The sequence below is a fragment of the Anas acuta genome, chromosome 5 (genome assembly GCF_963932015.1).
Source record: "Anas acuta chromosome 5, bAnaAcu1.1, whole genome shotgun sequence".
Classification (NCBI taxonomy): Eukaryota; Metazoa; Chordata; class Aves; order Anseriformes; family Anatidae; genus Anas; species Anas acuta.
In genome coordinates, this window is record NC_088983.1 from 56,222,773 (window position 1) to 56,248,182 (window position 25,410).

General features: G+C 43.2%; 2 protein-coding genes and 1 long non-coding RNA gene across 5 annotated transcripts in view; all 3 read left to right on the plus strand.

Annotated features, from left to right (window-relative positions):
- Positions 1-7,964, plus strand: part of LOC137857870 (uncharacterized) — a 102,604-nt gene extending 94,640 nt beyond the window's left edge. The window contains exons 8-9 of one of the 2 annotated variants that reach the window (XR_011097316.1): positions 1,980-2,057; positions 6,737-7,964. This is a non-coding gene — a long non-coding RNA (uncharacterized lncRNA). Of the gene's footprint in view, positions 1-1,979; positions 3,674-6,736 lie in introns of those variants that run through there. The other variant, XR_011097317.1, reaches the window with a different exon arrangement.
- Positions 4,727-6,394, plus strand: FIBIN (fin bud initiation factor homolog). The gene has a single exon (XM_068685000.1). The coding sequence runs from the start codon at positions 4,905-4,907 to the stop codon at positions 5,526-5,528; it is 624 nt and encodes a 207-aa protein (XP_068541101.1). The 5' UTR covers positions 4,727-4,904; the 3' UTR covers positions 5,529-6,394.
- A 6,853-nt stretch (positions 7,965-14,817) lies between the features above and the next one.
- The window catches only part of BBOX1 (gamma-butyrobetaine hydroxylase 1), a 42,386-nt gene continuing 31,793 nt past the window's right edge, over positions 14,818-25,410 (plus strand). The window contains exons 1-3 of one of the 2 annotated variants that reach the window (XM_068684997.1): positions 14,818-14,975; positions 20,736-21,126; positions 22,791-22,905. In XM_068684997.1, the coding sequence (XP_068541098.1) occupies positions 20,770-21,126; positions 22,791-22,905 (472 nt within the window). In that variant the 5' untranslated portion in view covers positions 14,818-14,975; positions 20,736-20,769. Of the gene's footprint in view, positions 14,976-20,717; positions 21,127-22,790; positions 22,906-25,410 lie in introns of those variants that run through there. The other variant, XM_068684998.1, reaches the window with a different exon arrangement.

Below are 25,410 nucleotides of genomic sequence, written 5' to 3' on the forward strand. Positions count from 1 at the left end.
CTTACCTTTCTGAGAAACTCCACATTTCAGTGTAGGCACAGACAGCATTCTGGTACTGGAACATTTGGCACAGCTTATGCTTCAGCATATTCATTCCTACTTTGTGTTGCATTCCAAATTTATACTGAATGAGTGAATATTAAATGTCTTATAAAAGTTTCATTTTACAAATTAATCTTTTCTACAAGATCTCTAGTTATACTCTTATGGCAATGTTCCGAATACTCCTATGAAAAACTGGCATTATTCTTGCACGTATCCCTAACTGATACCCTTCAACTGATAATGATAAACCTGAAAGCACAGAATGAAACAGCGGCGACTGCTGTAGTTGTTGTAGAGCCAAATAGGAAAAGCCAGTATTTCTAGTCACGTGTTTAAGTTGTCCAGCATTTGCTCGGCCTGGCAATATTTTCAACATTCCCTTTTGTGAGGAACTATTAAAGTTGCTAGTGCATTTAAGGGATATAAACCAGCAAACTATTAATAAGCCAAAAAAAATTCTTTACTTCAGCAAAGTATACATATAGAAGGCAATTTATTAAACTTTGAATGGGGCATTATTCATGTTAAAACTATTACTACGTAACTTTGTAACAGCTGGATATTGGCAAACTGCTGAAAATTATTACAAAGAATGAGTCAGAATAATATTGTTCTGTACATTTAATATGTAGATACAATATCTAAGTATAAAGCCTATTCTTCCTTTTGCCTTTTGTAACTTTGACACGTGACAGTGCAAATCTACCACCCCTGAATTCAGTTTTCTTGCTATTAGCATCTCAGTCATCCAAACGCCACCCATACTTTATTTGCATGTTCCTTTCTGAAAAGTTAGCAATATGCCTCATTAAATTTTTCCAGTAACTTTGTGACCCATTAAAAAAAAAAAAAAAGTATGTATGTAATCACACATGCAATAACAGTAGCAGTAACTGATGAAGAACGTGATTAGTGGGGGTAAATATATAAGCTATTATTGCACACCTAACTTGATGGCATTTGAGCATTTGGTACTACACCCTACAATTAGAAATTACACTCACATACTTGTTGGTCTCCTGTTTAAACAAGGTATCTTTTTATAAAAAACTATATAACAGTTCACAGCAGAAAAACAGAAGGCAGTAGTCAGCAAACAGCATTTATACCCTAAAGCCTGTGGGGCCTTTAGGACCATATAACATATATCTGTTCCCTAAATTACTGACCGCTTACATCCGAAATATTCTGATGCTGCAAAGTTTACCATGATCTGCAACAGAAATAGCAAGCATATGTGAGCCAAGGACTGAAGATAAAGCACTGCTTGCAGAGAAGATTATGCAAGTGTTGCCTGAAATCCAGCACTGAGCTACGTATTTGTGACCAGTTCACTGGCAATTTCTGGACACAATTGGAGGCCAATTTTGGTGCTGTTGCAAAAGTGGAAGAACTTTTTCAGCAGAATAAACTCTGCTGTTCTTCACATTATTATAAAACTAATGCTGTCCACTGGAAAAATGATGGCTTTACCATAGCAGAGTATATAATGCCAAGTATTTGTAAAAAGGCAGTATCAGTATCCTTCTTTATTTTTATTTTCAGTACTTTCTTTTTGTTTTGTGAATAGGAATTTATGTAAAATTGCTTGAACAGACACAGAGGGTAAATACTGTCATAGTGAAATCAGCGGGACTTCTGACAATGCTAGGATTTCAGTGAAGGCCTTCATGCAAGTGTGCCGCAAAGAACATCTGTTTCTTGGAGGCATCCCCAAAACTCCACAGATCTCTGATCTCACAGAACTACCCCTATGGTTTCCTAGCAGAAAATGCAACATTCAGCATAAAACTGCCCTCTCTCTTCTGGTTCTCTCCACCATGCATTTCTTGTATTCCAGAGGAATTCCCTTCTGTCCTTGCACTTCACAGATAAAGGCAGAACTGTTTTTAAAAAACTCTGCACTGACGCTGATTTTTATGTTGTTATTTCAGCCATTGCTGTAGCGTTGCTGATGAGAGTAACTACGATGAAAATATCTGACCCTTCAACTCAGGTCTTGGTGCTTAAAGGTAAATGTTACTTTCATTATCTTTCTTTAAAAAAAAAAAAAAAAAAATCTGATTTTCATTTGTATGCCCATAGTTTCATGGACAGTTCAAAAGCATTCAGATTATCTTGATACATTCCTAAGGCTATTCTCTTTTAAATGTGATTTTGGAGTGATAATGGCTACTCTTACAAAATATTGTTCTGTTAGCATGAGTCTACATCTTCTCCCTTGTTTGATGTTTACCTACATCCTCAGTTAAAATACAGGATTCTGTTGCACTGTAATCCTGATGTGTATAAGTACTGCCATAGCTCAGGCTGTTGCGTGTCTTTCATCAAGTTCCAACCTTTATGAATGGCTTGCCCACTGAGTCACCAAAGCTGCAGATCCCATATTGTAGACTTCCTTCAGCAGCAGACATTCCAGGTGGGTTACTTAGGGAGAGACTACTTTGGTATAAAACTTAAACAAACTTGGATAATGCATGTTGGATTGAAAACAGTAATGGCCAGGAGCTGGCAGCTGCAGCAGGGAGCAACAAACACCTCTTAGTTTCTTAACATATGAAGAGAGGGGGAAAAAATTATTTACTAAGGCTGAGTTTTTCACCTACTGTGGAACTGGTGAAAGCATAACCATGCTGACAAAGCTATAGCTAAGAGATTTACAGTGTGGTGCTTCCACGAAGAGACCTCAAAAGTGGAGTCCACCACAGCTCAAGTTCAGCCAAACCAGTCAACTGGCAGTAACACCAGCTTGGGTGGAAATTTATGTAGATAAAATACTACGGTTGGCAAAGAATTGGGAACCAAATAAAATATTAGGTGAAACAAGAGCACCCTGGGAATAAAATTGTTTGAAAGAGTCCCTGTTGGCAAACAGAGACCAAGCACAAATGCCAAGCAAGCTCCGTTGAATAAGCTTTAAACCTTTTATAGAAAGCTGAAGCACAAAAGCTTAGCCTAATCCAACCTATTTATATGAGTGTTTTCTGAGCTTAATTACAAATTTAAAATGTTTCCAAATGTGTGGCGTGTTTCTGTTTGGATAGCTTGTCTGGCTTGGCTTTTCAGCCGTGCAAAAAAAGTTGCCCAGACTCTGCAAACACCGCACACCTTGAGGTGTATACATATGCAGCTTTAATGGACTCCAGGGCTTGGAGTCCATTGGAAGGACTACTCAAAGCAGTCCATAGGTGAAGAGTCGAGCTATTACCCTCGCTGTCCTGGGCTAGGTTTTTGTTTGGTTGGCTGACTGATTGTTTTATTCTTTTCTGTTGTTTCTCAGTTTGTTAGTTGTAAGATGTTCTGCGTTTATCTAAAGTGCTTCAGTAGGCTCTAAAGTCAATACTTGGGAACACTGACATGGTAGGTTATCATTAAATATTCAGGGCCACGCTCACCGTGAGGACTCGCATTCAGTATGCTGTGTCCTTCCTTAATGGCCCTGTCCGTGTCCTTAAGCCCATTGCTTGAGCTCCCAGGAACCCATACTGACATCGCAATCGGTAGCAGAGGCACTTGAAAACAGAATTGGCAGAGTCACCAATGCCAGACACATAGAAATACTGAGATGATGGGTTGTAAGCCTCATTCATCTCTAGGTTGCAGGAAAGTGCGGCCATCTGCTTGAGAAAAGTAAGAGGCCTACACCACCCCTTTCTGACAAAATAAAGCCAGAGCCCTCTGGTCTGAGCCCTGCCATAAGGCCATTCAGCAAAGATGTGAGAGGGTTCAGTTAGGCCTATGGTCTAAAGAGAAACAAGCCCAGTGCTTCCTGACCAGTGTCTTAGTCTGTCAGCTACTAGTTAATTTAGGGTGAAACCCTTCCAGTTTGCATGGAATAATCAAAACCTTGCCTTGTCTTTGCCCTGAAGAAGGCAGCCCAAGAGCTTGTGCTTGCAGAGTGAAGCCAAGGGGAGGGAAGGGGTTTGAAATGTAGGTGTCTGAAGTAGTGGCAACATAACAGCTGCTAGAGCCACAGCCCCGAGAGCCCTGCAAGGCTCCAACCTACAGTGTCCAACCTAACAGTGAAGAATGCAGAGACACGACAGAAGAGGCAGACCTGTTTCCCAGTAAAGTTAATCCTAAGCATCAATTATTCCAAGGAGCAGAAGGCAGGGATGATCAGCACTGGATGCTGGTTAAATATTTATATTAAGGAGATGGTATACATATTTCTGCGTGCAAAGCTTTCATGAACTGCAGCGGGAGTTTTAACTGGGGCCGGCCGCAGGATTTGGTGTAATCTCTGCTGGCTGGTGCCTGTTCCCATGAAAGAGGATGTGCAAGGACCTGCTGACTTTACACCCGCTTCCTTTCGTGGTCTCACCTTGACGATACAGAAACGGTAAAGGCAGCTTTATCCATGCAACGTGCAGCGCTCAGCCCCGCCGTAACCCGGCTGCTGGGTTCCCGCACAGCGTTGGCTCACCGCAGAGGAGCGCTGGAGCCGCAGCATTTCGGCGTGCGGGTTTCCCTCCTGCTGCAGAGCCGAGCGGGGCGCCTGCCCTCGCTGCATTCATCCCCTCACCTCGCCAGGGCTCAGCGCGCTGCCCTCACCCCCAAACCCGTTTTTTTTTTTTTTTTTCAAGCGGGGACGGGACGGGCCGAGCCAGGGGGGCGATGCCCGGGGCCGGGGGCGGGCGGGGGCCGCTCTCGCCGTGCTCTGCCCGGCTTTTAAGGGCGGCGCGCTGAAACCCGACACCAGAGCGCCGCCAGGCTCCGCACCGCCGCCCGCCCTCCTCGGCCCGGCCCGGCCCGGCCCGGCCCGGCCCGGCCCCCGCGTCCCGTCCCGTCCCGTCCCGGAGGGCGCCCATGGGGCGGGGGCAGCGCGGCGCCGGCCGGCCCTGAGGCTGCGGGCAGCGATGCGGGCGCTGCGCCTGCTGTGGCTCGGCTGGCTGTGCAGCCTGTGCCGGGGGTACTTCGAGGGCCCGCTGTACCCCGAGATGTCCAACGGCACGCTGCACCACTACTTCGTCCCCGACGGGGACTACGAGGAGAACGACGACCCCGAGCGCTGCCAGCTGCTCTTCAGGGTGAGCGAGCAGCGGCGGTGCGGCGCGGCGGCGGCGGCGGGCGGCGGGCTGAGCCTGCGGGAGGAGCTGACGGTGCTGGGCCGGCAGGTGGAGGACGCGGGCCGGGTGCTGGAGGGCATCGGCAAGAGCATCTCCTACGACCTGGACGGCGAGGAGAGCTACAGCACCTACCTGCGCCGCGAGTCCGCGCAGATCAGCGACGCCTACTCCAGCTCGGACCGCTCGCTGAGCGAGCTGGAGGGCAAGTTTCGGCAGGGCCAGGAGCAGGGCGGCCGGGAGGAGGCTCGCCTGGGCGACAGCTTCCTGGGGCTGCTGCTGCACGCCCGTGCCCTGCTCCGCGAGACCCGCGACATCTCCAGCGGGCTGCGCGACAAGCACGACCTGCTCGCCCTCACCGTGCGCAGCCACGGCGCCCGCCTCAGCCGCCTCAAGAACGACTATCTCCGCGCCTGAGCCCCGGGGGCTGAGGGTGAGCTCTGGAAACTCCTATTTATTGCACAGGGCTTCCCAAACTCTGTCAAACCCGAGGGCGGAGGTACGGCGAAGCTAACATCCACGTATCGGTGATAAACTGCCCCGCAGTGCATTGCCCTGGAGGTTGCCAACGAGCCCCCCGTGCTCGCCGCGGAGCGCACCTCGACGCCTCGCCTCGTTGCCCACCATGGTCCTCGCCAGCCTCGTGCAGAGCAGAAGCATGGGTTGCTTCATTGTTACCCCCTCGTTCAGGGTGAACCCTCTGTTAACTTTCCTAAACTTTTGTAACGGCATGTACTCTACTCATGTAAAATGTTGTTCTACTACGTAACTTGAAGCTGTGATTTCCATTTGCGTTGTGAGAGACGGGATCTATTCCGGCAGGATTTGTACTCTTTATGGTCTTGCTTATCTGTGACTCTGAGCTATCGTAACCCCAAGAGCCAGCCAAAAAGGCTTATGTCAGATCCTGAGAATGCTGATGCAGATTTTTATAGTAAGAAGGAGCTCTAGCAGCGATTGCAGTTTCAGATCCAAAATTGAAAAGCAGGGTTTCTTAGAGCGTGTTTCTGAAGCAGACAAAAAGTTGGTGTCTGTTCCAACATAGTGACATTTCCCATTGGCGCCCTTGTACTTTTGCTAGCTAAGCTATTAATAAAACTATTTTTGCTCCTGGACAATAGCAAAAGTGCCCAGTGGGAAGGAGGGGGAGGATTGTTTGGGTTTTTAGGCTCATCACTATGTAATCAGCAACTTGGGGTAATATTGTTACGGATACTGCAGGCAGAATCGCTGTTTGGATGAAAAAGTTCATGTGTTCTTTCAATAAACATTTGAAAACCATACTAAGGCACACTTTTCTTTTGCTGTTCTGCCTGAGACTCTCTTGATTTAAAATACGCAGTTGTAGTATGTCTTTCAGCAAAAATTTGTGACTGTGTAGATCCTGCCAAATTAAATAACTTGCCTTTTAGTAAAAACAAATAAAAATTTACAGACTCAAGGTAAGCAGCTCTCGTTAAATGAATGATATGGAAGAGCGCGTTGGGCTCTTTTTGGATTTTGTAAGCCTTTTTAAGAAACCAATGTATGAAACCAACAATCTCGTAGCACTGGAAACAGAGCTGTTTTATGAGCATTTGAGGTCTGATCTTGTTAACCCCATGTAGTTGTACTTTGATCTGCAGACCATCCAGCTGGGTAAGTTACTCAGAAGTGTAATGGGTCAACAGAAGTCACCTGGGATCAGAGCGCTGAAAGCATCAGGGAACACTTGACAAAGGTACGTGCATAGAGTACTTGTGGACGATCCATGCATCCGTCTTTCCTAAAGGCACTGAGCTTTAGCTCCTAGTAGGACACTTTAAGATGTCAGTTTGCACCCTTAGATTCTTGGTTTCTTTGAAGATATGCCCATTGGTCCCCTGTAAAAATGGAAGCCTTGTATTGACTGAGTTCGGTGGAACTACGTGGTGTGATTTTCAAGTGTTACTTTCAAGGGATATGTGACAGATTCTAGCTCTGAAATAATTCATTCCTTGCCACTAGAGTCAGATGTAGAAACACGAAAGTGAAAAAAGTCATATAAGTCACTGAGTCTAGTTTGCGTGCTACCACAGCGAAGCATACAGCATTTGAGGGATGGGCCAATGACTGTACATAGAAGAAAAGCTCTAAAAGTTCCCAAGGGTTTCATTCACATACAGTCTCTCCACTCTCTCTATCCTTTTAGAAGAACGTGCCAAAGATGTCATGCAGTTCCATTCATGCCCAGATTCTTCTTAAAACCCTGCCCAAGCCAAATCCTTGCAAAAGAAAGTGGGAGTGTTACTCTATGCTTATTCACTTTCTGAGGCACTGCTTATAATGTGAATTGTAAGCATCAGTAAAGAAACTATAGTGGCAAACCATGCTGGTATTTTTAGCCACAATAGAATTCAAATTCTAATAGAAAAGTAGTAGCAGTAGTGTAAAACACAGTTTCTTGAATGTGCTTCAGGCAGCTTGGCTTTGTATGTGCAGCAGTGATCTTTTAGTTGATCTCAAGCCTTCCCATGGTATGCAGCATACCAAGAGGGTAAATATTTGCAAAGTGGTTACTTTCAAAGCAGAAGATAGCATGACTTAACATGGAGATTTACAGAGTAGCTCATTCAGCTTGGTGGCTCTGTACGTTGTCATCCAAAGAAGTAAAACTATGGTTCTTAAAATCCATGATAATGTTTCATATGATAAATATGAGCATGTTGGTAAATATTTCTTTCAATTTTCATTTCAGAAAAATTGAAATTAAAATCAGAGTGCTGCTCTAGAATTTGTAAAAGGCTTTAAACCTTCTTCTTTGAAAAGAAAATGTGTAAATCTGAGTTTGGGCTACATGGCAATTTGCATGCTTAATAAAAAGTGTCCATTTTACATGGATTTTAAGAAGTCAGTACAAAACTTTAAGGGTATTTAAATCCATTTCAATTTGGTTTGCATTGTTTTGGCTGGTCTCAGCAAATGTCAGTAACAATCCATTAAAAATGTATCAGTTTTGAGTCAGAGCTGATACAAGTAAGTGGCCTTTATAAAGCTGTGGTCTGATAAACTATGCTGCAAAGTGCCTGCATGAATTGGGTGTTCAGTCATATCCAGATGTTTAAATTCAAAAGGGATCCTAAAATCTATGAAAACTATATTGTAATCCTTTTTGTCATCTTAGCTTTTCTTCTTCTTCTTCTTCTTCTTTTTTTTTTTTTTATCTGAAAAAACTTGTTTAATTAGAAGAGATGAAGATCTTCTGGTTTTATACAACCAGTTTCAAATAGTCAAGGTCTTTTTATCATTGAGAACTTCAAATATTTTTAAGTGGAGAGCCTTACAAGAACAATTGTAGCAGCTATTTTGACCCAATAGCTCCTCCTATTGTGTTTAAATATAGCATCAGGATTGGACTCTCTTTTTTCTTTTATTTATTTATTTTTTAATTCCAGAGGGTGGAACTAAAGTTAAGCTGACTCTGTCCTTTTTGTGGTGCTCAGGAGATTTTTCAAAATAGGTGCCACTTCTTCAATTTATTGGCATTGATGATGGCATTGAAGAGCAGATTACAAAGTTTACTGAAAAAAAAAAATAAATCAATTAATGTAAATGGAGCAGAAGGCAACAGTAATAGAGGGCTTACTTAGTACTTCAGTTTTATTTGACATTTGGCCAGTGATTTAATGCATTAAGAGTTAAAGTGAGTCATCAAGAGGTAAGACTTTACTCCTCTCTCCAGGTAGCTTACTTCTGCAGTCAGTGCTCTGCTGTAGGTAGTCTCCTGTCTAACAATACATGCAATGAGATGAAGATGCTCAAAGCGTAACTGTGGAGCAAACTGCTGTCTCACGTGAGCACTAATAAAACTTGGGGAAAGGAAGGGCTGTGCTTGCAAAGGGCAGCATTTGAAAGCAACAACACCTGTGACAACTTGCTGGCTAGGAATGTGGGGTGATGGTATGAACTGTGGCTTTCTAAATTTAAATTTCCAAAGTTTCACAGGTTGACCTACCCAGCACCATTCTGAGAAAAAGAGAAGTCAAAGGAAGCTTTCAGAAACATGGTAAGCCTTGCAAAGATCCTGTGTGTACCAAATTTGATGGATGAATCGTCTGCAGTGAAATTGTTGCTCTTGTATGTTGTCATGTGCACAGGTGTGTACCTCAGAAGCAAAAAACATACTTGTTTCAGGCAAAAAAAAAAAAAAAAGCAACGTGGTGATCTACAGACACAGCATCAACTGTGGTTATGATCTTGCCTTGAAAAGTTTTAGTTTGTGAAGAAATCACGTTAGGTGAGCCTGTTGCTGTTGTGTAGTTACTGGTTTAGATGGGCTTCATGTTACTTCAACAGCTTCTTGCTTGTGCTTATCAGATATCACATTTGCTATTGATAAAGGAGTTTTCGGTGTCTTTGGCTGAAATGTAATTGTCAGACAATATTCCTGAAATAGTCCTGTATGTTTAAAATCTGTCTGGCATTCTTCTTTCTGCTATGATGTATTCATGCTTACAGCCAATTGGGAAATTTATATCCTATTACTTCGCTTTTTGGCTAGCCACTAGCCAAAAACTGAACAATTTGTGGGTCCATATTTCATTGCTGAAGTATATGAAACTGGCAAAAATACTAACCCAACTACATATTCTTTAAAAAAAAAGCTTTTACTAGAATACATATATAAAAAAAGACTATAACTCTGTGATTATTTTATTTTCTTCATAAAGTTGTCGTCCTGCCTACAAGATCAGTTTACAACTGGAAAAGGCACAATTTAATGACTAATTCTGTAACAAGAAAAACATATGGTCTCCATAATCATTACATTTTTAATGATGTGGCTTGGAAAGAGTCATTCATGGCTTGTGGAGTCATTCGTCCTCAAGAACTGCCTTACCTTGGGGAGGTATCGCTGACCGTCTCCAACATACCATTAATATTCTTTCATAAGAAAAGACGATGCCAAACGTATCGTATTTTCTCAGATGACAGCCTTGCTTAGGCTGCGTGAATACCTCTTCTGAATACTTAGAAACTCTCTATGAAACAGCAATTGTTCATTTCTGAACTTTCTTTGGGGAAAGAAGTCGTCCCTGGAGAAGGTTGGCTTAGGGGGCGATTCACTATCCAGTGCCAGATAATCAGCAAGTGCAGGATGACCGAAAAAGCTATGTGCTCGCATCACATTTTCCACACTTTTTCCATGCTGCAAACATTTCACTGCAAAAGCAGTTACCAACATAAATTATTTTTACTGTAAATAATAGTGGCTTTGCTATATACAGATTGTCCAAATTGCAAAATATTTTTTTTTCCTCCTGTCTACTTACCATCTCTTCTCAAAAATAATGTGACCAGGATTTTCAGTTTAGAGTTAGGTCCAAGGGAGTTATTTCAGTGGGCCATGAATAAGCCTTTGGTCTTAGGTTCTCAGCTATTTGACTTAAATTTATCTTACTATGCCTTTACCTGGGTAATGATAAAGAAAGAAATCCTCCCCATACACTTTCTTTGTAGACCGCTCTTGAGTTATTCCAAAACAACCAACTTTTAACAACAGGCTTTGTCCTTTTTTTTTTTTTTTTATGAATATGACTTTGTTTCTAACTTAATGTGATTTAACAGTGATTTGTATTAAAATTCACAGTAATATGAATGAATATTTTAAATAATCTGCAAATTATTTTTCTACTTTGGTACGTCCTTACAAAGTATTTGCAAAGCTTTTTAACTCCTGATTCTAACAGGCACAACAAAGTATGAACTCATTGGAAATTGGGACAACACAGAAATGAGGACACTTAGGTTTGGAATTTTACATAATACCCTGTATAGCCTCTAATTTAAGAGTAACCCTAGGTAGATCTCAGTGAATAAGCAAGATGTCAACTATCTTTGTCTGTCCTGTGGACTCTGTTCAGGATTTCATTAGAGTCAAAGGACTGCTTTTCTGTTTTTCATATTTCTCTGAATTAGAATCAGAGTGAATGTGCTTTCCCTATCCATGGAGATGCCAGGCACCTCAGAATGGGCTACATCATGAGGAGTGAACCAGCGAAGTAGGTAACGGTACAAATAACTTCCAGAGGAGACACTTCTGTCCCCAAAGCAAGACCTGGCTGCAGCTCTTCGCTTCCCTCCTGTGTGACTACCGTCCTGGTCCCTCACCTCTGCAACTCATAGGCACTCTGCCACCCTCATAGCTCTCTAGGTGCTAACCTGTCCTTGTCCAGTCTGACCTAACCTTCTAAGAAGAGCGTTGTCCCACTCATAAGAATCTGAGATGCAGTTTTCTCCCTATGGTCATGATTTCCTGGCCTAGTCACTCCACGCTCTTTCTGTGCATAAATACGAGTGTGGGGGGATAAACCTGCCCATGTGCATCAAGAATGAACTGCAGTTCACCCTCTGCTCATTTACTCTAGAAGCTAATTTGTGACCAGGGCCAGTTTTTGTTTCTGACGTTTTTATTTTTGTGGCAATTAGGGATTTCAAAAGGCCAGGCAGGCATCCCCCTGTGCTACATATATATTGATTTATAGCTCCTACCCTCATGACCTTTCTGTTGTGTCTGGTTCCACAGCCATGTGCAGGCTGAGTGTTATTTACTTACTTACATAGTCTTACTGAATTTAATGCGAGTTCTTCTATGTTTCTAAGCTCCACTTCAACCTGCCCTGCCGCACAGAGGCGCTTGTGAGAGAGTTAATGCCTGAACACCAATACCCTTGGGCTGCTGCTGCTGCCTGTGTCCTCCTACACATGCCCCGGGCTCCTGCTGCTGCTTGCCCCTGCTGGGGCTTTTCTACCGTGGCCTTCCTTCTCCTGAAGACTTCCCGTGACGTCTCAGGCCTGCTCCGAGTTGCTCCTTGCATCTCCTCAGCACATGTGCAGAGCTGAAGCTGACAGGACCACAAAGCCATTGTTAAAGTCGGTAGGTCTCACTCAGCTGAGAACACAGGTCTAGTTCTAGGCTTTTACTGTTGTGTCAGGGTAACGTATTCACTGGGCAAAAATTGGGGTTTGCTTTCTAAGGACATGCTGCTTCTTATGCTGTTTGCACGTTAGCCTGTGACTATGTTTTGCAATACCCATTACCTCCTAATTACTGCCAACCTTAAATTTATTTGGCACTAACTTACTGCATAGACTAGTAGTCATATGGAAACCAACAGTGTTACCCCCCCCCCCCCCGCATCATAGCTCCCCATATGAATGATAGAGGCAGAGTAAAACCCAAAGGGGTAAGTAAACTAATCTTGTACTACAGGATTCTGTAAAATGATATTGTGACGAGAAAAAGACACGTAAATGTACTGCAAAATAAATAAGCTCCAGATTTTCACTGCATAGTACTTCTGACACACTTCTTTTAAAAATCTTTGTTTTATAGATACTCAGCAAATAAAAGCACAACACTAATGAGTCATATTTTGCTGACTTATTATGTAATCTTGAAGGCAGTTTGTTTTTATTTCCACTGGATAGGATACTTTTTCACTTAGATATTATGTAACACTCCTTATAAAAATAGAGACCCGGTCTTGCAAACACCTTGGAGTGTTCCTGTTACAGAATGAGGCTTATGACCATTTCAGTTCTCACACCCTCCTTATTATGCTTATAATATCTCAAAATATTCCCCTTCTGGCTTGAAAAATTTGCCATTCTTGGTCTTGATCTAAAATACTTCTGTTACTAAGTAAAAATAAGAACATTTACAAGATTAATTATAAGCATACAAAATATAAAATGTTTTTTATCAGCCAGTATGCATTTAATAGGGTTATAAAAGACAACACTGGTTATAAAAGACAACAAAGAAGAAAAAATACTTGAGAAACATAGTGTTAACAAAATAGGTGGTAAGGCCAACAGCACAGAGTCAGCATATCAAAAACCATGGCTTCTGGAGCTACAGTCTACATTCTGCACAAGCAGGATGCCCTTTCCTAAATGCTAGTACTTGCAGATTGGTGATTGACACAGGAAAAGAGGTACATACTCTTACAACATTTATAAAATATCTGCAGGTATGGAATTCTCTGGGTTTTGTTTGTTTTGTCTTAATAGAGAGGCATGACAATTCTGGAATAAATAACTAAAGAATTTTTTAAACAGTATATATGAAATGTGCCCAACTATCTGCCAGATGTCCAATGTAGTGAATCCTAAAAATCATTTAGAATTTTCAGCCTCCTAGTTTCAAATAGCATAGTCTAAATGGTAACAAAAATAAAAGGGTATACATTAGAAACTCATTAAAAAAAAAAAAAAAAAAAAAAAAAGCAGGAAGACAGCCAAGACAACCAAGAATGTGTGTGTTCCTTAGAGAAAAATGGGAGAAAAGTAAGGCAAGAATGTGAAAGAAAGGTGGAAAATGGATTTGGGCACTAAATTTAAAGCAAGTAAACCTACCACTGTTGCCTTAAAATAAAGGAACACATCCAATGAGCTCCATGCATTAAAGCACTGCTTTGGCACGTGAAGATTTTTTTATTGAAGATGTTGAATGATAACTACCAACAAAAATATTTAGTTTCCTATAAGTTGCAGACGTCTTAGCCTTTTTAACTGCCAAAATGCTGAGAGAGACAGTCTCTAAACAGTCATTTAATACTTGTGTGTATGCTTATTTCCATCCAACTAGCCAACGTTTCATCTTTGTGAATGTACTGCTGTCTGCTTAGACAACCTTTGTGTCGAAGGTTTTCCCCGCATGGGTTATACTGAGGCACCAGCACTTTTTTAGGTGCTTTGCACACCACAGCAGGGACACCGAGTACCCAGGGGGACCAGTATGTCTGGCATAGCTGGTGGAAAACTTTGCTGTGCCCCTCGCAAGGAATTGCTCATTACCCAAGACAGTAAAGGTTTTTCTTTTCCTTTTTAGTTCAGACACACAGCCAGCTTGTGCCCGCTGAAGAAGGTGAGGATCCTGGTCCAGTACAAGATGAAAACTTGAAAACCAGCATGGGACTCCCCATCTGAAAGCCAGGTAGGTGCTGTATCCTACTGCTGGGACACAGCAACACGTGAGCATTATTTCTGTCTGTTAGAACCTCCCTCCCTTCAGCCACGCGAAACACATGGTGCAAATAAATACTGCACTGATGTATTTACCACCCAGAAGGTATGTGGCACTAAATAATGAGGATATGTAATTGCTATTTTGAAATCTATTCCCGGGAAGCTCATCTGCCTGAAGCTTACTGCTCACAAGATTTGCCTGACTCTCAAATCACCTGCACCATCAGCTCAGAGGGTACAGGCAAGGCCGCTCCATCTGTTACAGTGGGGACTTTTTATGCCACAGCATAGGCAGTGCTTGGCCCAGCACCAATCTTGCTAAGGAGAATCTTTCATATTTGGTGATATTTACTGTAGTTTAGATCCGGCATAAAGAGCCCAGGGTGTTGACGTGTATTTTTGTTTGTTTGTTTTTCTCCTTTTGCTTCTAAGGGCACACAGCTCATCACACCTGGTGAGGACAGCAAGGACACCCTCAGGTGTGTTTCCTCCTAGGTCCTTACTTTGTTCCTCTGGTGCAAAGAGGTTTCTTAGTCTGATTTATCCCCCTGTTTATCTCTCTTGCCACCAGGACACTTGAGTTTGCAATGCCTGGGGAGCGTTTGTTGGAAAAGAAGGCTCGGGAAACGACAGCTCTTCCCTGGCTTTCTCCTCGCATCCAGTCCAAAGGCCTTTGTAAACACACCCCGCCACCCCAAACACACACCGGGATCCCAGAGACCGCCTTAGGGCCCTGCGTGCCCCCCCCGGAGCCGCCTCCAGGCGCGGGGCCCTCCCCGGGGCCGGGCCTGTCAGGGCCGGGGGGGGCCGGGCCGGGCCCGGGGCCGCTGTGAGGTGCGGGGACCCCTCCTGGCCGCGTCCCTAATCGTGCAGGTACAGCTACGGAGCGTGTCTGACCCCAGCAGGCAGGAAAACGGGTGTTAGCAGGGCGGGGAGGCTGAATAGGGGAGGGGGATTTGGGGGAAGGACAGCAGCGAGCATGAGCTGGAGGGCGGGGGGAGGCTGGAAGCACGGCTGTGAGCAGGGAAACCTCTGACCCTGTGTGCATGGGGCAGTGGGACTCGTAAAAGCTCTTGGTAGCGTTTGTTTTAAGCTGTGAAAGTCCCATGAGTGGTAACAGAGCAGAGTCACGCGTGGTGCCTTCGGGGGTCATGCAGCGGGTATCCCAAAAACGAGGCACGCGGAGAGCTGGGGTGCGGAGAGCTCGCCCTGCGCATTTCTGAGCCATTTGCTTTTCAGTGTGACCGTGGTTGTGAGCATCCTGATAACAACTTCAGGCAAACCAGGCAGTTCTGCTTCTTGTTTAGCGCAGAATGCAATTCCGAGTGTAAAATAAAATAGCACCACGTGGGTAAGCGTCAGCCTGGAAAGTTTGAGGGGGAAAGGGGATGAAAACTCCTGGGACTCTTGCTTGTAATTGAGGCTGCATTAGGCTGAGATTAGCATCCTACTTTTATTGTTGGAGGGGAAAAAAAAAATGGAAAAACATTTAAACAATCGTCAATAAATTGAAAAACTACACTGAAGCTGTTAGCAGAATCCATATGCTATGTGACTGAAGCCATGAAGCATGTTCAAGAGCCTGTTAGAATATGAGATGTGTTTTTCCCCTCTCTGCAGTGGCCTGGCACCAGGCATTGGGATTTGTTTTTCTTTACCAGCAGCTCCCTGCGTGTCTTGGACTCCAAGGTTTTTAAGGCCTAAAGTAGTAATTCTCCAGCATTTAGGACTGTATCTTAGTTATTAAGAAAACAGGAGTGTAACCCCATAGCTACAGCTGTGCCAGTCACTGATCAGGGCTGGAAACTCTGTTTGCAGATACACCTATCAGCAAGGCAGCGCTGTCTTTGTGCCAATGAGTGGGAAGGCGGCAGGTAGCTTTTCTGTGGCACTTTTAAGTGAACAATAGCAGGATTTTCTGAAGACATCACTACGAACAGTTCAAAGTTCTTTACCGTCCTGTGGAGAACTCACCTGAATGTCCTGTATGCGCTCAGCGTGAAGAAGAATCACTTAGGAGCAGCACACAGTTTGCAGACACATCCACCCAGTCCGTGGATGCCTCTCCTTGCAGCACACTGGAAATAAGCAGAGCCAGCAGGCAGGGCTTGCTCGTTCATGTGGCAGCTAGGGCCTTCCCACTGCTGTTGGAAGAATATTTTGCCCCAGCTTCACACGCTGTGTCACTCGTTGCTCCGGGAGGGAGGCAGGGCTGTCATTCTGGCCAGAGCTGGGAGCTGGAGCTGTCCTCCTGCCCTGGCAGGCCAGGAGCAGCAGCTGAGCAAGCAGAACCATGGAGCAAGCGAGGGCGAGGGGGCACGGAGCACCAGGGTGAGTGGTGACAACATCGTGACAAACCCCGGGTGGCTGGGAACTGCTTCACATCCAGAGAGCTCTGGTGAAGGCATGCCAGCTTGCTGCTGTGTACAACGCAGAATGCTCTAGCACCCCACTGATGCTAACAGTAAAAAAAATAAAAAAAAAATGCTGAGGGGGGAATATTTTTCTGAGAAACAGCATATGGGACAAAAACGAGACTTTGCAGATCTATTTAATTTGTATGTCTGAGAAGAAAAACATCCAGAGGCCTGTTGCAGATATTTTTAATCACTGTCATCTGGGTTTTCATTTTAATAATGACACCATGATATGACTAACTCGAGGAAAACAATAAACAGCCTCTTTATTGTTACAAGATTTCTCTCGGTAGGTGGTTAACCCGAATGATTGCTTTACAATGAAGACAGAAACAGAAGTTGTAATGCAAATGCTGTTGTATATTTTAAAAGTGAACGCTTAACTTCACCACAAGGGAAATCTGCTGCTGTAATAATTTGCATGGCTTCCTCTCGCATACCTACCAACCTGGCTAACATTGGATCCAAAGGGCCTGATTCTCTCCTAATTAACAGCGGTGTCATTTAGGTGCAAGTCTACTCACTTCAGTAAACAGACATCATAAATGAAAAATCTGAATAGGCTTGGAGTCGTGGGGCACAGTAATAGTAGACAAAATAGATCTGTATATTAAAAAACCCCCATACTGTGATTTTTATTAATCCCGCGAAGCGTGCGGTGGAATTGTTTCCTACCCTAAGCGTATCGAAGGCTTCTGCTGCAGTCTGGGAAAGAGATCCTCCCCTCTCTCTGGGGTGCAGAGGCTGGCTATTCAGTGTCTGGCTGTTAGGACTGGAATTATTTCAAGAGAGCACTTTGTGGTTCACAATAGGTTGGACCTCCGATGCCAAAACCTGACGTCGCTTGGAACGGGGGTGCCACTGACAGCAGCAGAGGCTTGCTCTGCCTGGCAGCAAAGTTTAGGGCTGCTACCATCCATGATTCTCCCAGCAGTGCTGTGCGTAGCAAGTTGTATGCAGAAACAGTGGTCTGGGAACACAAGCACCAGTTCATCATAAAATTACCACCGTGAAATGTCTTGCAGAGTGTAAACACCGACAGCATAACATCCACGTCAGAGCTAGCTGCTGGGGCTCTTCTTGTAGCTGGGGGAGAGAAATAAGAGTTCAGTTCGTCTCATCCTGAAGCAGGTTTCTGCAAAGGTCAGGTGAAGTGTGCCCTAAATGTGCCTGTTCGTTACGGGTGTTGCAGATGGCTCCTGCGATGTTTGGGTGTAGGTGACTGGTTCATGTCTGAGGTGAGGCAAGATGAACACTGCCATGCCATGCTTCTCGGATCTAAGCAAAGCTGGAAATTCCCCTTTGGCATACAGCCTTCCCCACTGTAACATAGATTATGTGTAACTTCCAGAAGATTTGTTTATTTATCTATTTGTTTTTAATTTAGAAGTTGTGTCTGGCAGGATTGGCTGCATCTGATTTTTGAGGTTGACCTTTGTTCCAAAGCAGTTGCGAGACTTCCTGCCACTGACTTGGAAGAAATTCTGCTTGAGATATGCTGTGTGTGTGCCTGAGTTATCGTTACCCTGCGAACAAATACCAGTTAAGCAACATCTGTGACAGGAAGACAGTAAACTCACCTTAATTTCTCGTCATAAAAAATATTCTGACGTGGTTTTCTATTACCAGCAGTACTACGAGGGGCCTCTTAGGAACAAGTTCAGATTTCTTAACTGAATGGTAAAATACAAGAAGCCTGGATGCCCTTCGAAGCTGTCAGACTTCAAGTAGGACTGCAGACTTGGTGATGAATGTTCCCTGAAGGGCATTCGGGAATTAAAGGCTTAATTACTTTTTACATGAATACTCCAACGATGAAAGTGATTTAACCGGTTGTGAAATTAAACAATAAGTATGCGAATAATACTTAAGTTATTTGGCAAGCCACGTTAATTAAAATGAGAAAATTATGCATGAAAGTTTATCCGAACAACTGGATGGTGTGGTGTACCAAGTGTATGAAATACAGCGCAGGCAAAGCACATAACGAACTAATTAGGTGGGTGTTTTACCGAACCAAAAAGATCTAGTTCTCAGAATTCTCCCTGGTAAGCCAGAGGAGCTTCCTGGAGGCCTTGAACTTCGAAAATCAAATCTGGTTCTCCTGGTCTTGTCCTAACCAGATGCATAAAGGAATGCCTCCGTAGGTGTAGTGCACGGAGATGTGTCCCTATCTGCAGAGGAGCTGGGCTGGCTGGGCGGTTGGTTCTGGGAAGAGTTATACCCTGGAAGACAGGTGGAATAAATTGCTCCTACCGTTTAGGTTGCTTGTATGCTTTCTAACCTTGTTCTTAAATTCAAGTGGCCATGAGTGCAATGCTTTGGGTTGAATTCAGTAGTCGTGATGATGATGCTTTGATGATTTGATGATGGTGCTTACCCAACTGTGCCTTGCAAGGGGCGGCTTCCCCTTCATCCATCTTAGATAAACTGCCACCTCTTAAGGTGTGTGTGAGGATACCCAGATCTGTCAGGTTGTGCTGTCATTGGAGCGGATAATGTTAGCTTTTGGGGGATTCAGGTGACTTTGTACGCAGATGGGCAAGTATTGACAGCCTCGGAGCTGCCTAAGCAGGTAGGCAGTGGTTTTGTGGCTTGCCCTCCTGCATCTAAATGGTCCTGATTCCACCTAAGCTGTTAATTAAGCGTGTTTTTGGTTCTGATCCATTGTCATCAAATAATCCACTGCCTTGAGCAGAACTACCGTGTAACCAGTACAGATGCAGCAGGAGTTTACAGTACGTTAAAGTGGTGGTGTTGTTACTTGCTCGGAAACCAGCTCTTCTAAAGTTTCAGTATATTGGAAACATTCATTGTGTTCCAGTGCTTGTCTTTTGTTTCAAAGAGATTAGAATAAGTATCCAATTGTTTTATGTTTTAAAAAAAACTAAAACGTACCATGTCTTTGCAGCCATACATAATAAAACTTTGTGCAAGACGTTTCAGAAGGAAACTGCAGCCAGTCCCCTGGTGTAAATATTTTTACAGTCAACAGGAAAATTGCTGTGCTTGAATAGTGCTTAGTGTGTATTTACATATATATGTGTGCACATATACGTGTGTGTGTATGTATAAAAGGAAAGATACGTCTGGATATGAATCCATTTTTGGATAAAAGAGATTTGAGCCTGTGTGCACAAAGCTGTTCCTCGGGCTGAACTGCAAGTGGAAGTTGGTAATTAATGGGTTCTGATGGGACTGCTATGCCCAGACAAAAGAAAGTAGAAATCAATATTCTGCTTTGCTGTACTCAATCAAATCAAATAAAAACAAAAAGAGACCCTGGGGCCCTGTACAGCGTAATTCTAACTTAGAGAAAGGAAAGGAAGAAAATCAAAAACCTTCTGACAACTTCTGTAGGTTTTAGTGTGTCAAAACACTGACGCTAATGAGGTTTTCCCTGTGCAAAGACAAGTGGGGAGGCTTTGGTCCTGACAGGGCATCAATATTTTGCCCTCTGAGTAGAAGAACAAAAACAACAGAAAAAGACACTGAACACATTGGAAATAAATACACAAACTTCAAAATGATTAAACAGTCTATTAAAAACAAATGTGATGTTTTATTGATTTGAGGGGAGGCCAAGTGCTTTCCTGAATAAGAAAAACATTAGATCAGAACTTCTCTTGTAATTTAAGGTTTGGATGCATCGTCTTTCTTCAGTACAGCATACAGCTAACTTCAAATATTCAATTAGCTTTAAATAACCCAGCGTACGTATAGAAAGCAGGCTGCCTTTGCAAGGAGAAATGAGCTCTTGCAGAACTCTGTCGTAGCTCAAGTTGTATTTCTTGTATTTCAAAGCTTTTTCCTGCAGGGAGATGGATGCAGCGTCCGCTTTTCCATAGTGTTGAGAGCAGGAATTAAGGTGCATGCACTCCAAGGCCGTAGCTTGTCAGCACGATTGGTAGCAGCACCTACGTTTGAGCTGTGGAGCTCATCTGAAGGTGTCTTTTGTAAAGAGACAATTTATGCAGTAAGTATTGAACTGACTGCAGGAACTGAAGATGGTGAATCAAACTGAAGCTCTGCTGATCCCAGGGCTTTCTGAATAGGTGGATCTAAATGCGTGGTTTTGAGCGCCTCAAAAAAAACAAACAGGATAATGAATGCTCCTAAACGTTGAGGTAGAAGACAGGTGGGGAGAGCCATCTCAAGGTGCTCTTTCTGTTACAGTTTCTCCTTCAGTAACACACTGCCCTTCACCCTGCTGTAGGAGCTCTCCGTCCGGCGGTGTCGCGGAGGCCGCGATGTGGAGGCTAACGGCTCACGTGCTGCGGGGGACCAAAGTCCACGCCATGCTCCAGGACAGGAGTGTGCTCACCACGGCCACCCTGCTGCTGTGCCGCCGGCGGGGGACAGCGCGAGGGGCCCACAGCAGCGACATGAGCACGGCGATACAGAAGGTGGAGGCTCCGGACGCTGAGCACCTCGTCCGCGTGCACTGGGCGGACGGGAGCGAGAGCCGCTACCCGTGCGTCTGGCTGAGGGACAACTGCCAGTGCCCTGACTGCTTCCTCAGCTCGGCCAAGGCGCGCAGGCTGCTCTTCGAGGACCTCGATGTTGACATCGTGGCGAAGGAAGTCACTCTGACAGACAGAAAAAAGGTACTCGGAGAGGCACTGGTTGCTCTTCTAGGGAAACGTGTTTAACAATTCTCGTTAATCTGCAAGTTAGAGATAACCCCAGGATATGCTGTAACCATAATTCATTTATCCATGATCAGTAGTGTGGATTTGCACAGCTTTTAAGAATAACCCAAGGATCTAACGGGAATAATTCGGGCAAGTTGGGTCTTCCCAATGTATATGAAACTTCTTTATACGTGTGACGCATTGGGCACAGAATCAGTTTCCAGAACATAATTGTTCTTTTTTGAACGTTTCCTTATTATCAGATGTTGAAAAGAAAATGTAGGCATTCCCCACACTTCTAATTTTGCATTAACATCTGTCTTTTTTCTCTTTATTTTATAAGTGACTTGCAAATTAGAAAAACAAATGGGAAAGTGACGATAATCTAAATTCATAACAAAGATATCCGTGTATTAGCTGATATCTTCCAATGTGCAAAAGACTTCATTTTAGAGCAAACACTCAAACTGAAGTTGAACCCAGTATTCAGTGCTGGCCTAGTGTCTGTATCTGTGTCTATCCATCTACGTTAACGCTTGGTTGTGAAAAAGAAAGGTCATTGGGCAAGAGGGGAGAGGAACTGCCCTTGCTGTAAATTTTAATCTTTCCTGACATATGTGAATGCCTAGTATATTATCTAGATTTTATACGTTTATTTACAAGCAGTACATAGCTCCCTTGATATGCAAACTCACTTCCTTCATTTTGCAGTTAAAGAGGTTTAAAACATGTTACAGACAGAGCAATCAGCCCTGTAACAGCCGGGGCTCATCTGCAAGACAAGGTGCTGTGTTTATTTAGGCTCCCAAGCTGATGGTTCATTACCAAAAGAAATGCAGTGTAAATTCACCCTTTGAACGAGCAAATGTACTGTGATAGAGGGATTGCCTGCTTCTGTGTACACTCAGGAACTGCAGGCACAGCACTAATCATAAACTAATGCTGGCGTTTTACCATAACATGAACGGCCAGAATTTTGTGAAACGGGGATTGAAGCCTACGCAGCAGATGAGAGAATTCCATGGGGTGTGTGTGCTGCACTGAGCTCTTTGGTTCATGGCAAGCAAAGCTTTACACTTTTCGTCCTTTTTTTTGTTGTTTTTTTGTTGTTTTTTTTTCAGGAATTGAAAAATATACAATTATTTGAAAGGGGGAAAAGTGTCAAAACTAGGGAAATTATTTATCTCCTAACATTTTTTTGCATGTGTCTGTCTTGTCCTTTTTCTGTTTTGACAGCTGTCAGTGTTTTGGAAGATATTTTTGCTCTCTTCTGAGTTGTTGATAAAGTGTTCTCAATGGCGTATGCCACCTTCTGTGATTCCCCACTTTCTGCTAAGCAAAGCACACACAGTGACAGCAGCCCGCACAAAATAGCAAATTAGGTCATGTGCTTATGTGAAAATAACCATCTATAAATGGTATCAGAACTTGGATGGTGTTCAGATTGGGATTTCATTAATTGCTTGCAGTTACACTGCAAGGAAGCCTGGGCTGATATTACTGATTGAAATATTGCAATATTTATAATTTCTAAGGTTGGAGTTTTTAGTTGTGTTTTTTGTTGTTGTTGTTTGTTTGTTTGGTCTACATGGTGGTTGTTTTTTTTTCTAAAATGACCTTTCTTTTTATTCTATAAGATATCTATTACATGGCCCGATGAACACACAAGCGAATATGAGGCTGAGTGGTTGAAAAAACGATGCTTCTCTGAAGCAGCCAGAGCAGAGATGCGAGAAGATTTGTTTTTACCAGGTAGGAGTTCAAACCGCCTCTGTGACACAGGTTTCAAATGCAGGTGGTCTGACACTGCCAGCCCTGTCTAGAGGGTCCTTGCATGAGGACCAAGTCCACCCAGCTGAAGCAAGCACAGCCAACCTTGGGAACACGCTTGTTTGCCCTTTCCTCTCTTCTAACCTCTGGACTGCAGGCCAGGAGCAGCCACTCGTGACTGCTGTGTCCTGGGTCACTTGCAGGGAGAGCAGTGTTCAGCCGCTTGGGCTGTGTTTACTTTCCTAAAAGACACTTCCTTTCAGATAGTTTTTGGAGATCTTAAAATGAGGCTTGTGCAGCACCACTGATCTGTGATAAAGCATATGTTGGTGCTCTTCAAATTATTTAAAGCTTTATTTTTAGAAAAAATCTTTAGAATTGCAGGGGAATTATAACTGAAATATTTTTCCCTTTCCATGGCCTTCTGTTAAAAAGTAACCACATAGCGCACCAGTGTCTCCTGCTGAAGTTCAGGTTGTGTTTGCTCTGTGTCTGATTCGTCCTGCACTAGTTGACTGTCCTTTGGAAAAGAAGCATTTTGTGCAACGGGCAGTGAAACATTGGCAATACAAGCAATGGTCACCCACGACACATCATATGCCCTTTTGAGAGAATGATTATAAAATCACCAGGTTTGCCATGATGCACATTATCATTTCTTCTTTCTTTGGCAGTCTTTTGTACTGTGAGCATGGAATGTGTGAAAACTTGCAAGATTTCTGCAGTTGCCCTTGACAGCATTCCTGTGAGTTCTGCTGTTGCAGAAAGCTGTGGATCAGGATTCATAGCTAAGCCTGTATCCATTAAAATAGGGTATTATTTTAGTAAAAGAAAGTAGAGACAGGCTGATGGTGTGAAATTCGGATCCAGCTATTGGTTCCATCAGAGCTCAGCAAGAGGAGAGTCTGAGGTTGTTTTATGCTGCTCTTTTTTGATGTTTTTTTTTTTTTTTTTTCTAACAAAGAAAGGAGATTTTGTTTTGTTTTGTTTTTCCTGAAAGTTTATAAATGGGAAAGCATAAGTATCATCCACCTCTGAGTTTCGTCTGGCACTTAGGGACAACTCAAGGGGCCCATTATCTTTCCCAATTTCTGCCTGTCAAATCTTCCTTACTCCTAGCACCTGTTTTCCTAAACAAAAGCCAGTTATTTAGATTCAGCCTTTTACATCTAGCTTAAAACTTCAGTTGTGAGTAGTATTTCCATTCATTTCAGTGGATCGTGTAACAGATGTCTAGTAGTTCAGAATGGAACTTTTTTCCTCTAGTGACTGATATAAACGTCTACGTCTACTTTTGCCTTGGCAAGAACAAACTACGCTGTTTTCTGTTTAATAGGCTTAGGCATGTTCCCGGAATGAACATGATGAAAATGCAAACCTCATATAGGGAAACTGCATTTGATTTCTCAGCTCGTGAGAACTTGTATTTGGAAAAATGAAGATGCTGTGGAAGTTAACAAGACATTTTATAGCGTTCGGGGGGATCGATGCAAATCGATTGTTGCTCTAATTAATGCCCAGACAAATTAGTTTAGATCTCTGGCTAAGTTTATTAGCAAAGGTATCAATAACTGTAATTTCGGGGATTCAGATATAAATTGCTTCTTTTTTCCCTCCATTATGAAGCCTTAACTGGGTATGATTTGGCTTCTCTCGCATATTTACTGTGTGCTTACTCTCAGGATCTAAATACAATGCTTGTTTTGGAGGCCACTTCTCCCCTCTGCTGCTGCTGTTCTCTAGTGGAGCAGTCCAGATAAAATAAACACTAATGATACTTTTTGTTCTTTGGGCAATGCTTTGCAAATTCTATTTTCCATGGTAGATCTGAGTAAATATGTTTATGGAAGTTGCACTAAGTAAGGGCCTGCATTAACTTTGGCTTTGTGTTGTAGTGTCATTCTGGTCTTTCTCAGATTCCCAGAGAAGATCTGGCACATTATAATGGATTGCTTCTTCCAGCATTTCTCAGGTTTTGTTTGCACAGAAGGCTAAAGTTATAAAGGATGTGAATTTGCTTGTTGGCTGTTTGAGACCTGTTTCTCATTGTGTATCAGGATAAGTTTAGAATCAGCTTCCTTCTGGTCAGTGCAGTTACACCACTGCAAATTACATGCTCTTAAGTAGCTAATCATATCCCAGCAGCATAGCATTACAGATGACATGAAATGCCAGCCCTGCATACTGGTTCAGCAAATACGAGAGCAAGCTCACCAGACTGCTGTAGTTAGAGGTTAACCTTCACTGCTGACATTATCACAGCTGTGGCTTTTTTTTTTTCCTTTCTTTTCTTTTTTTTTTTTTTGGAAGTGGTTATTTGCATTTCATGTTGCTTTTATGATGATTTTTTGTTGTAATTTCTTTTTCAAAAAATTAGATGTCAAACATGTCAAACCAAAAAAAAGAGTAAGTTGTACCTTCACTGCGTGATGGAAGTGACTATAATAACTCCATGGCAGTACATCAGGAGTACACTTTTAGAAACAG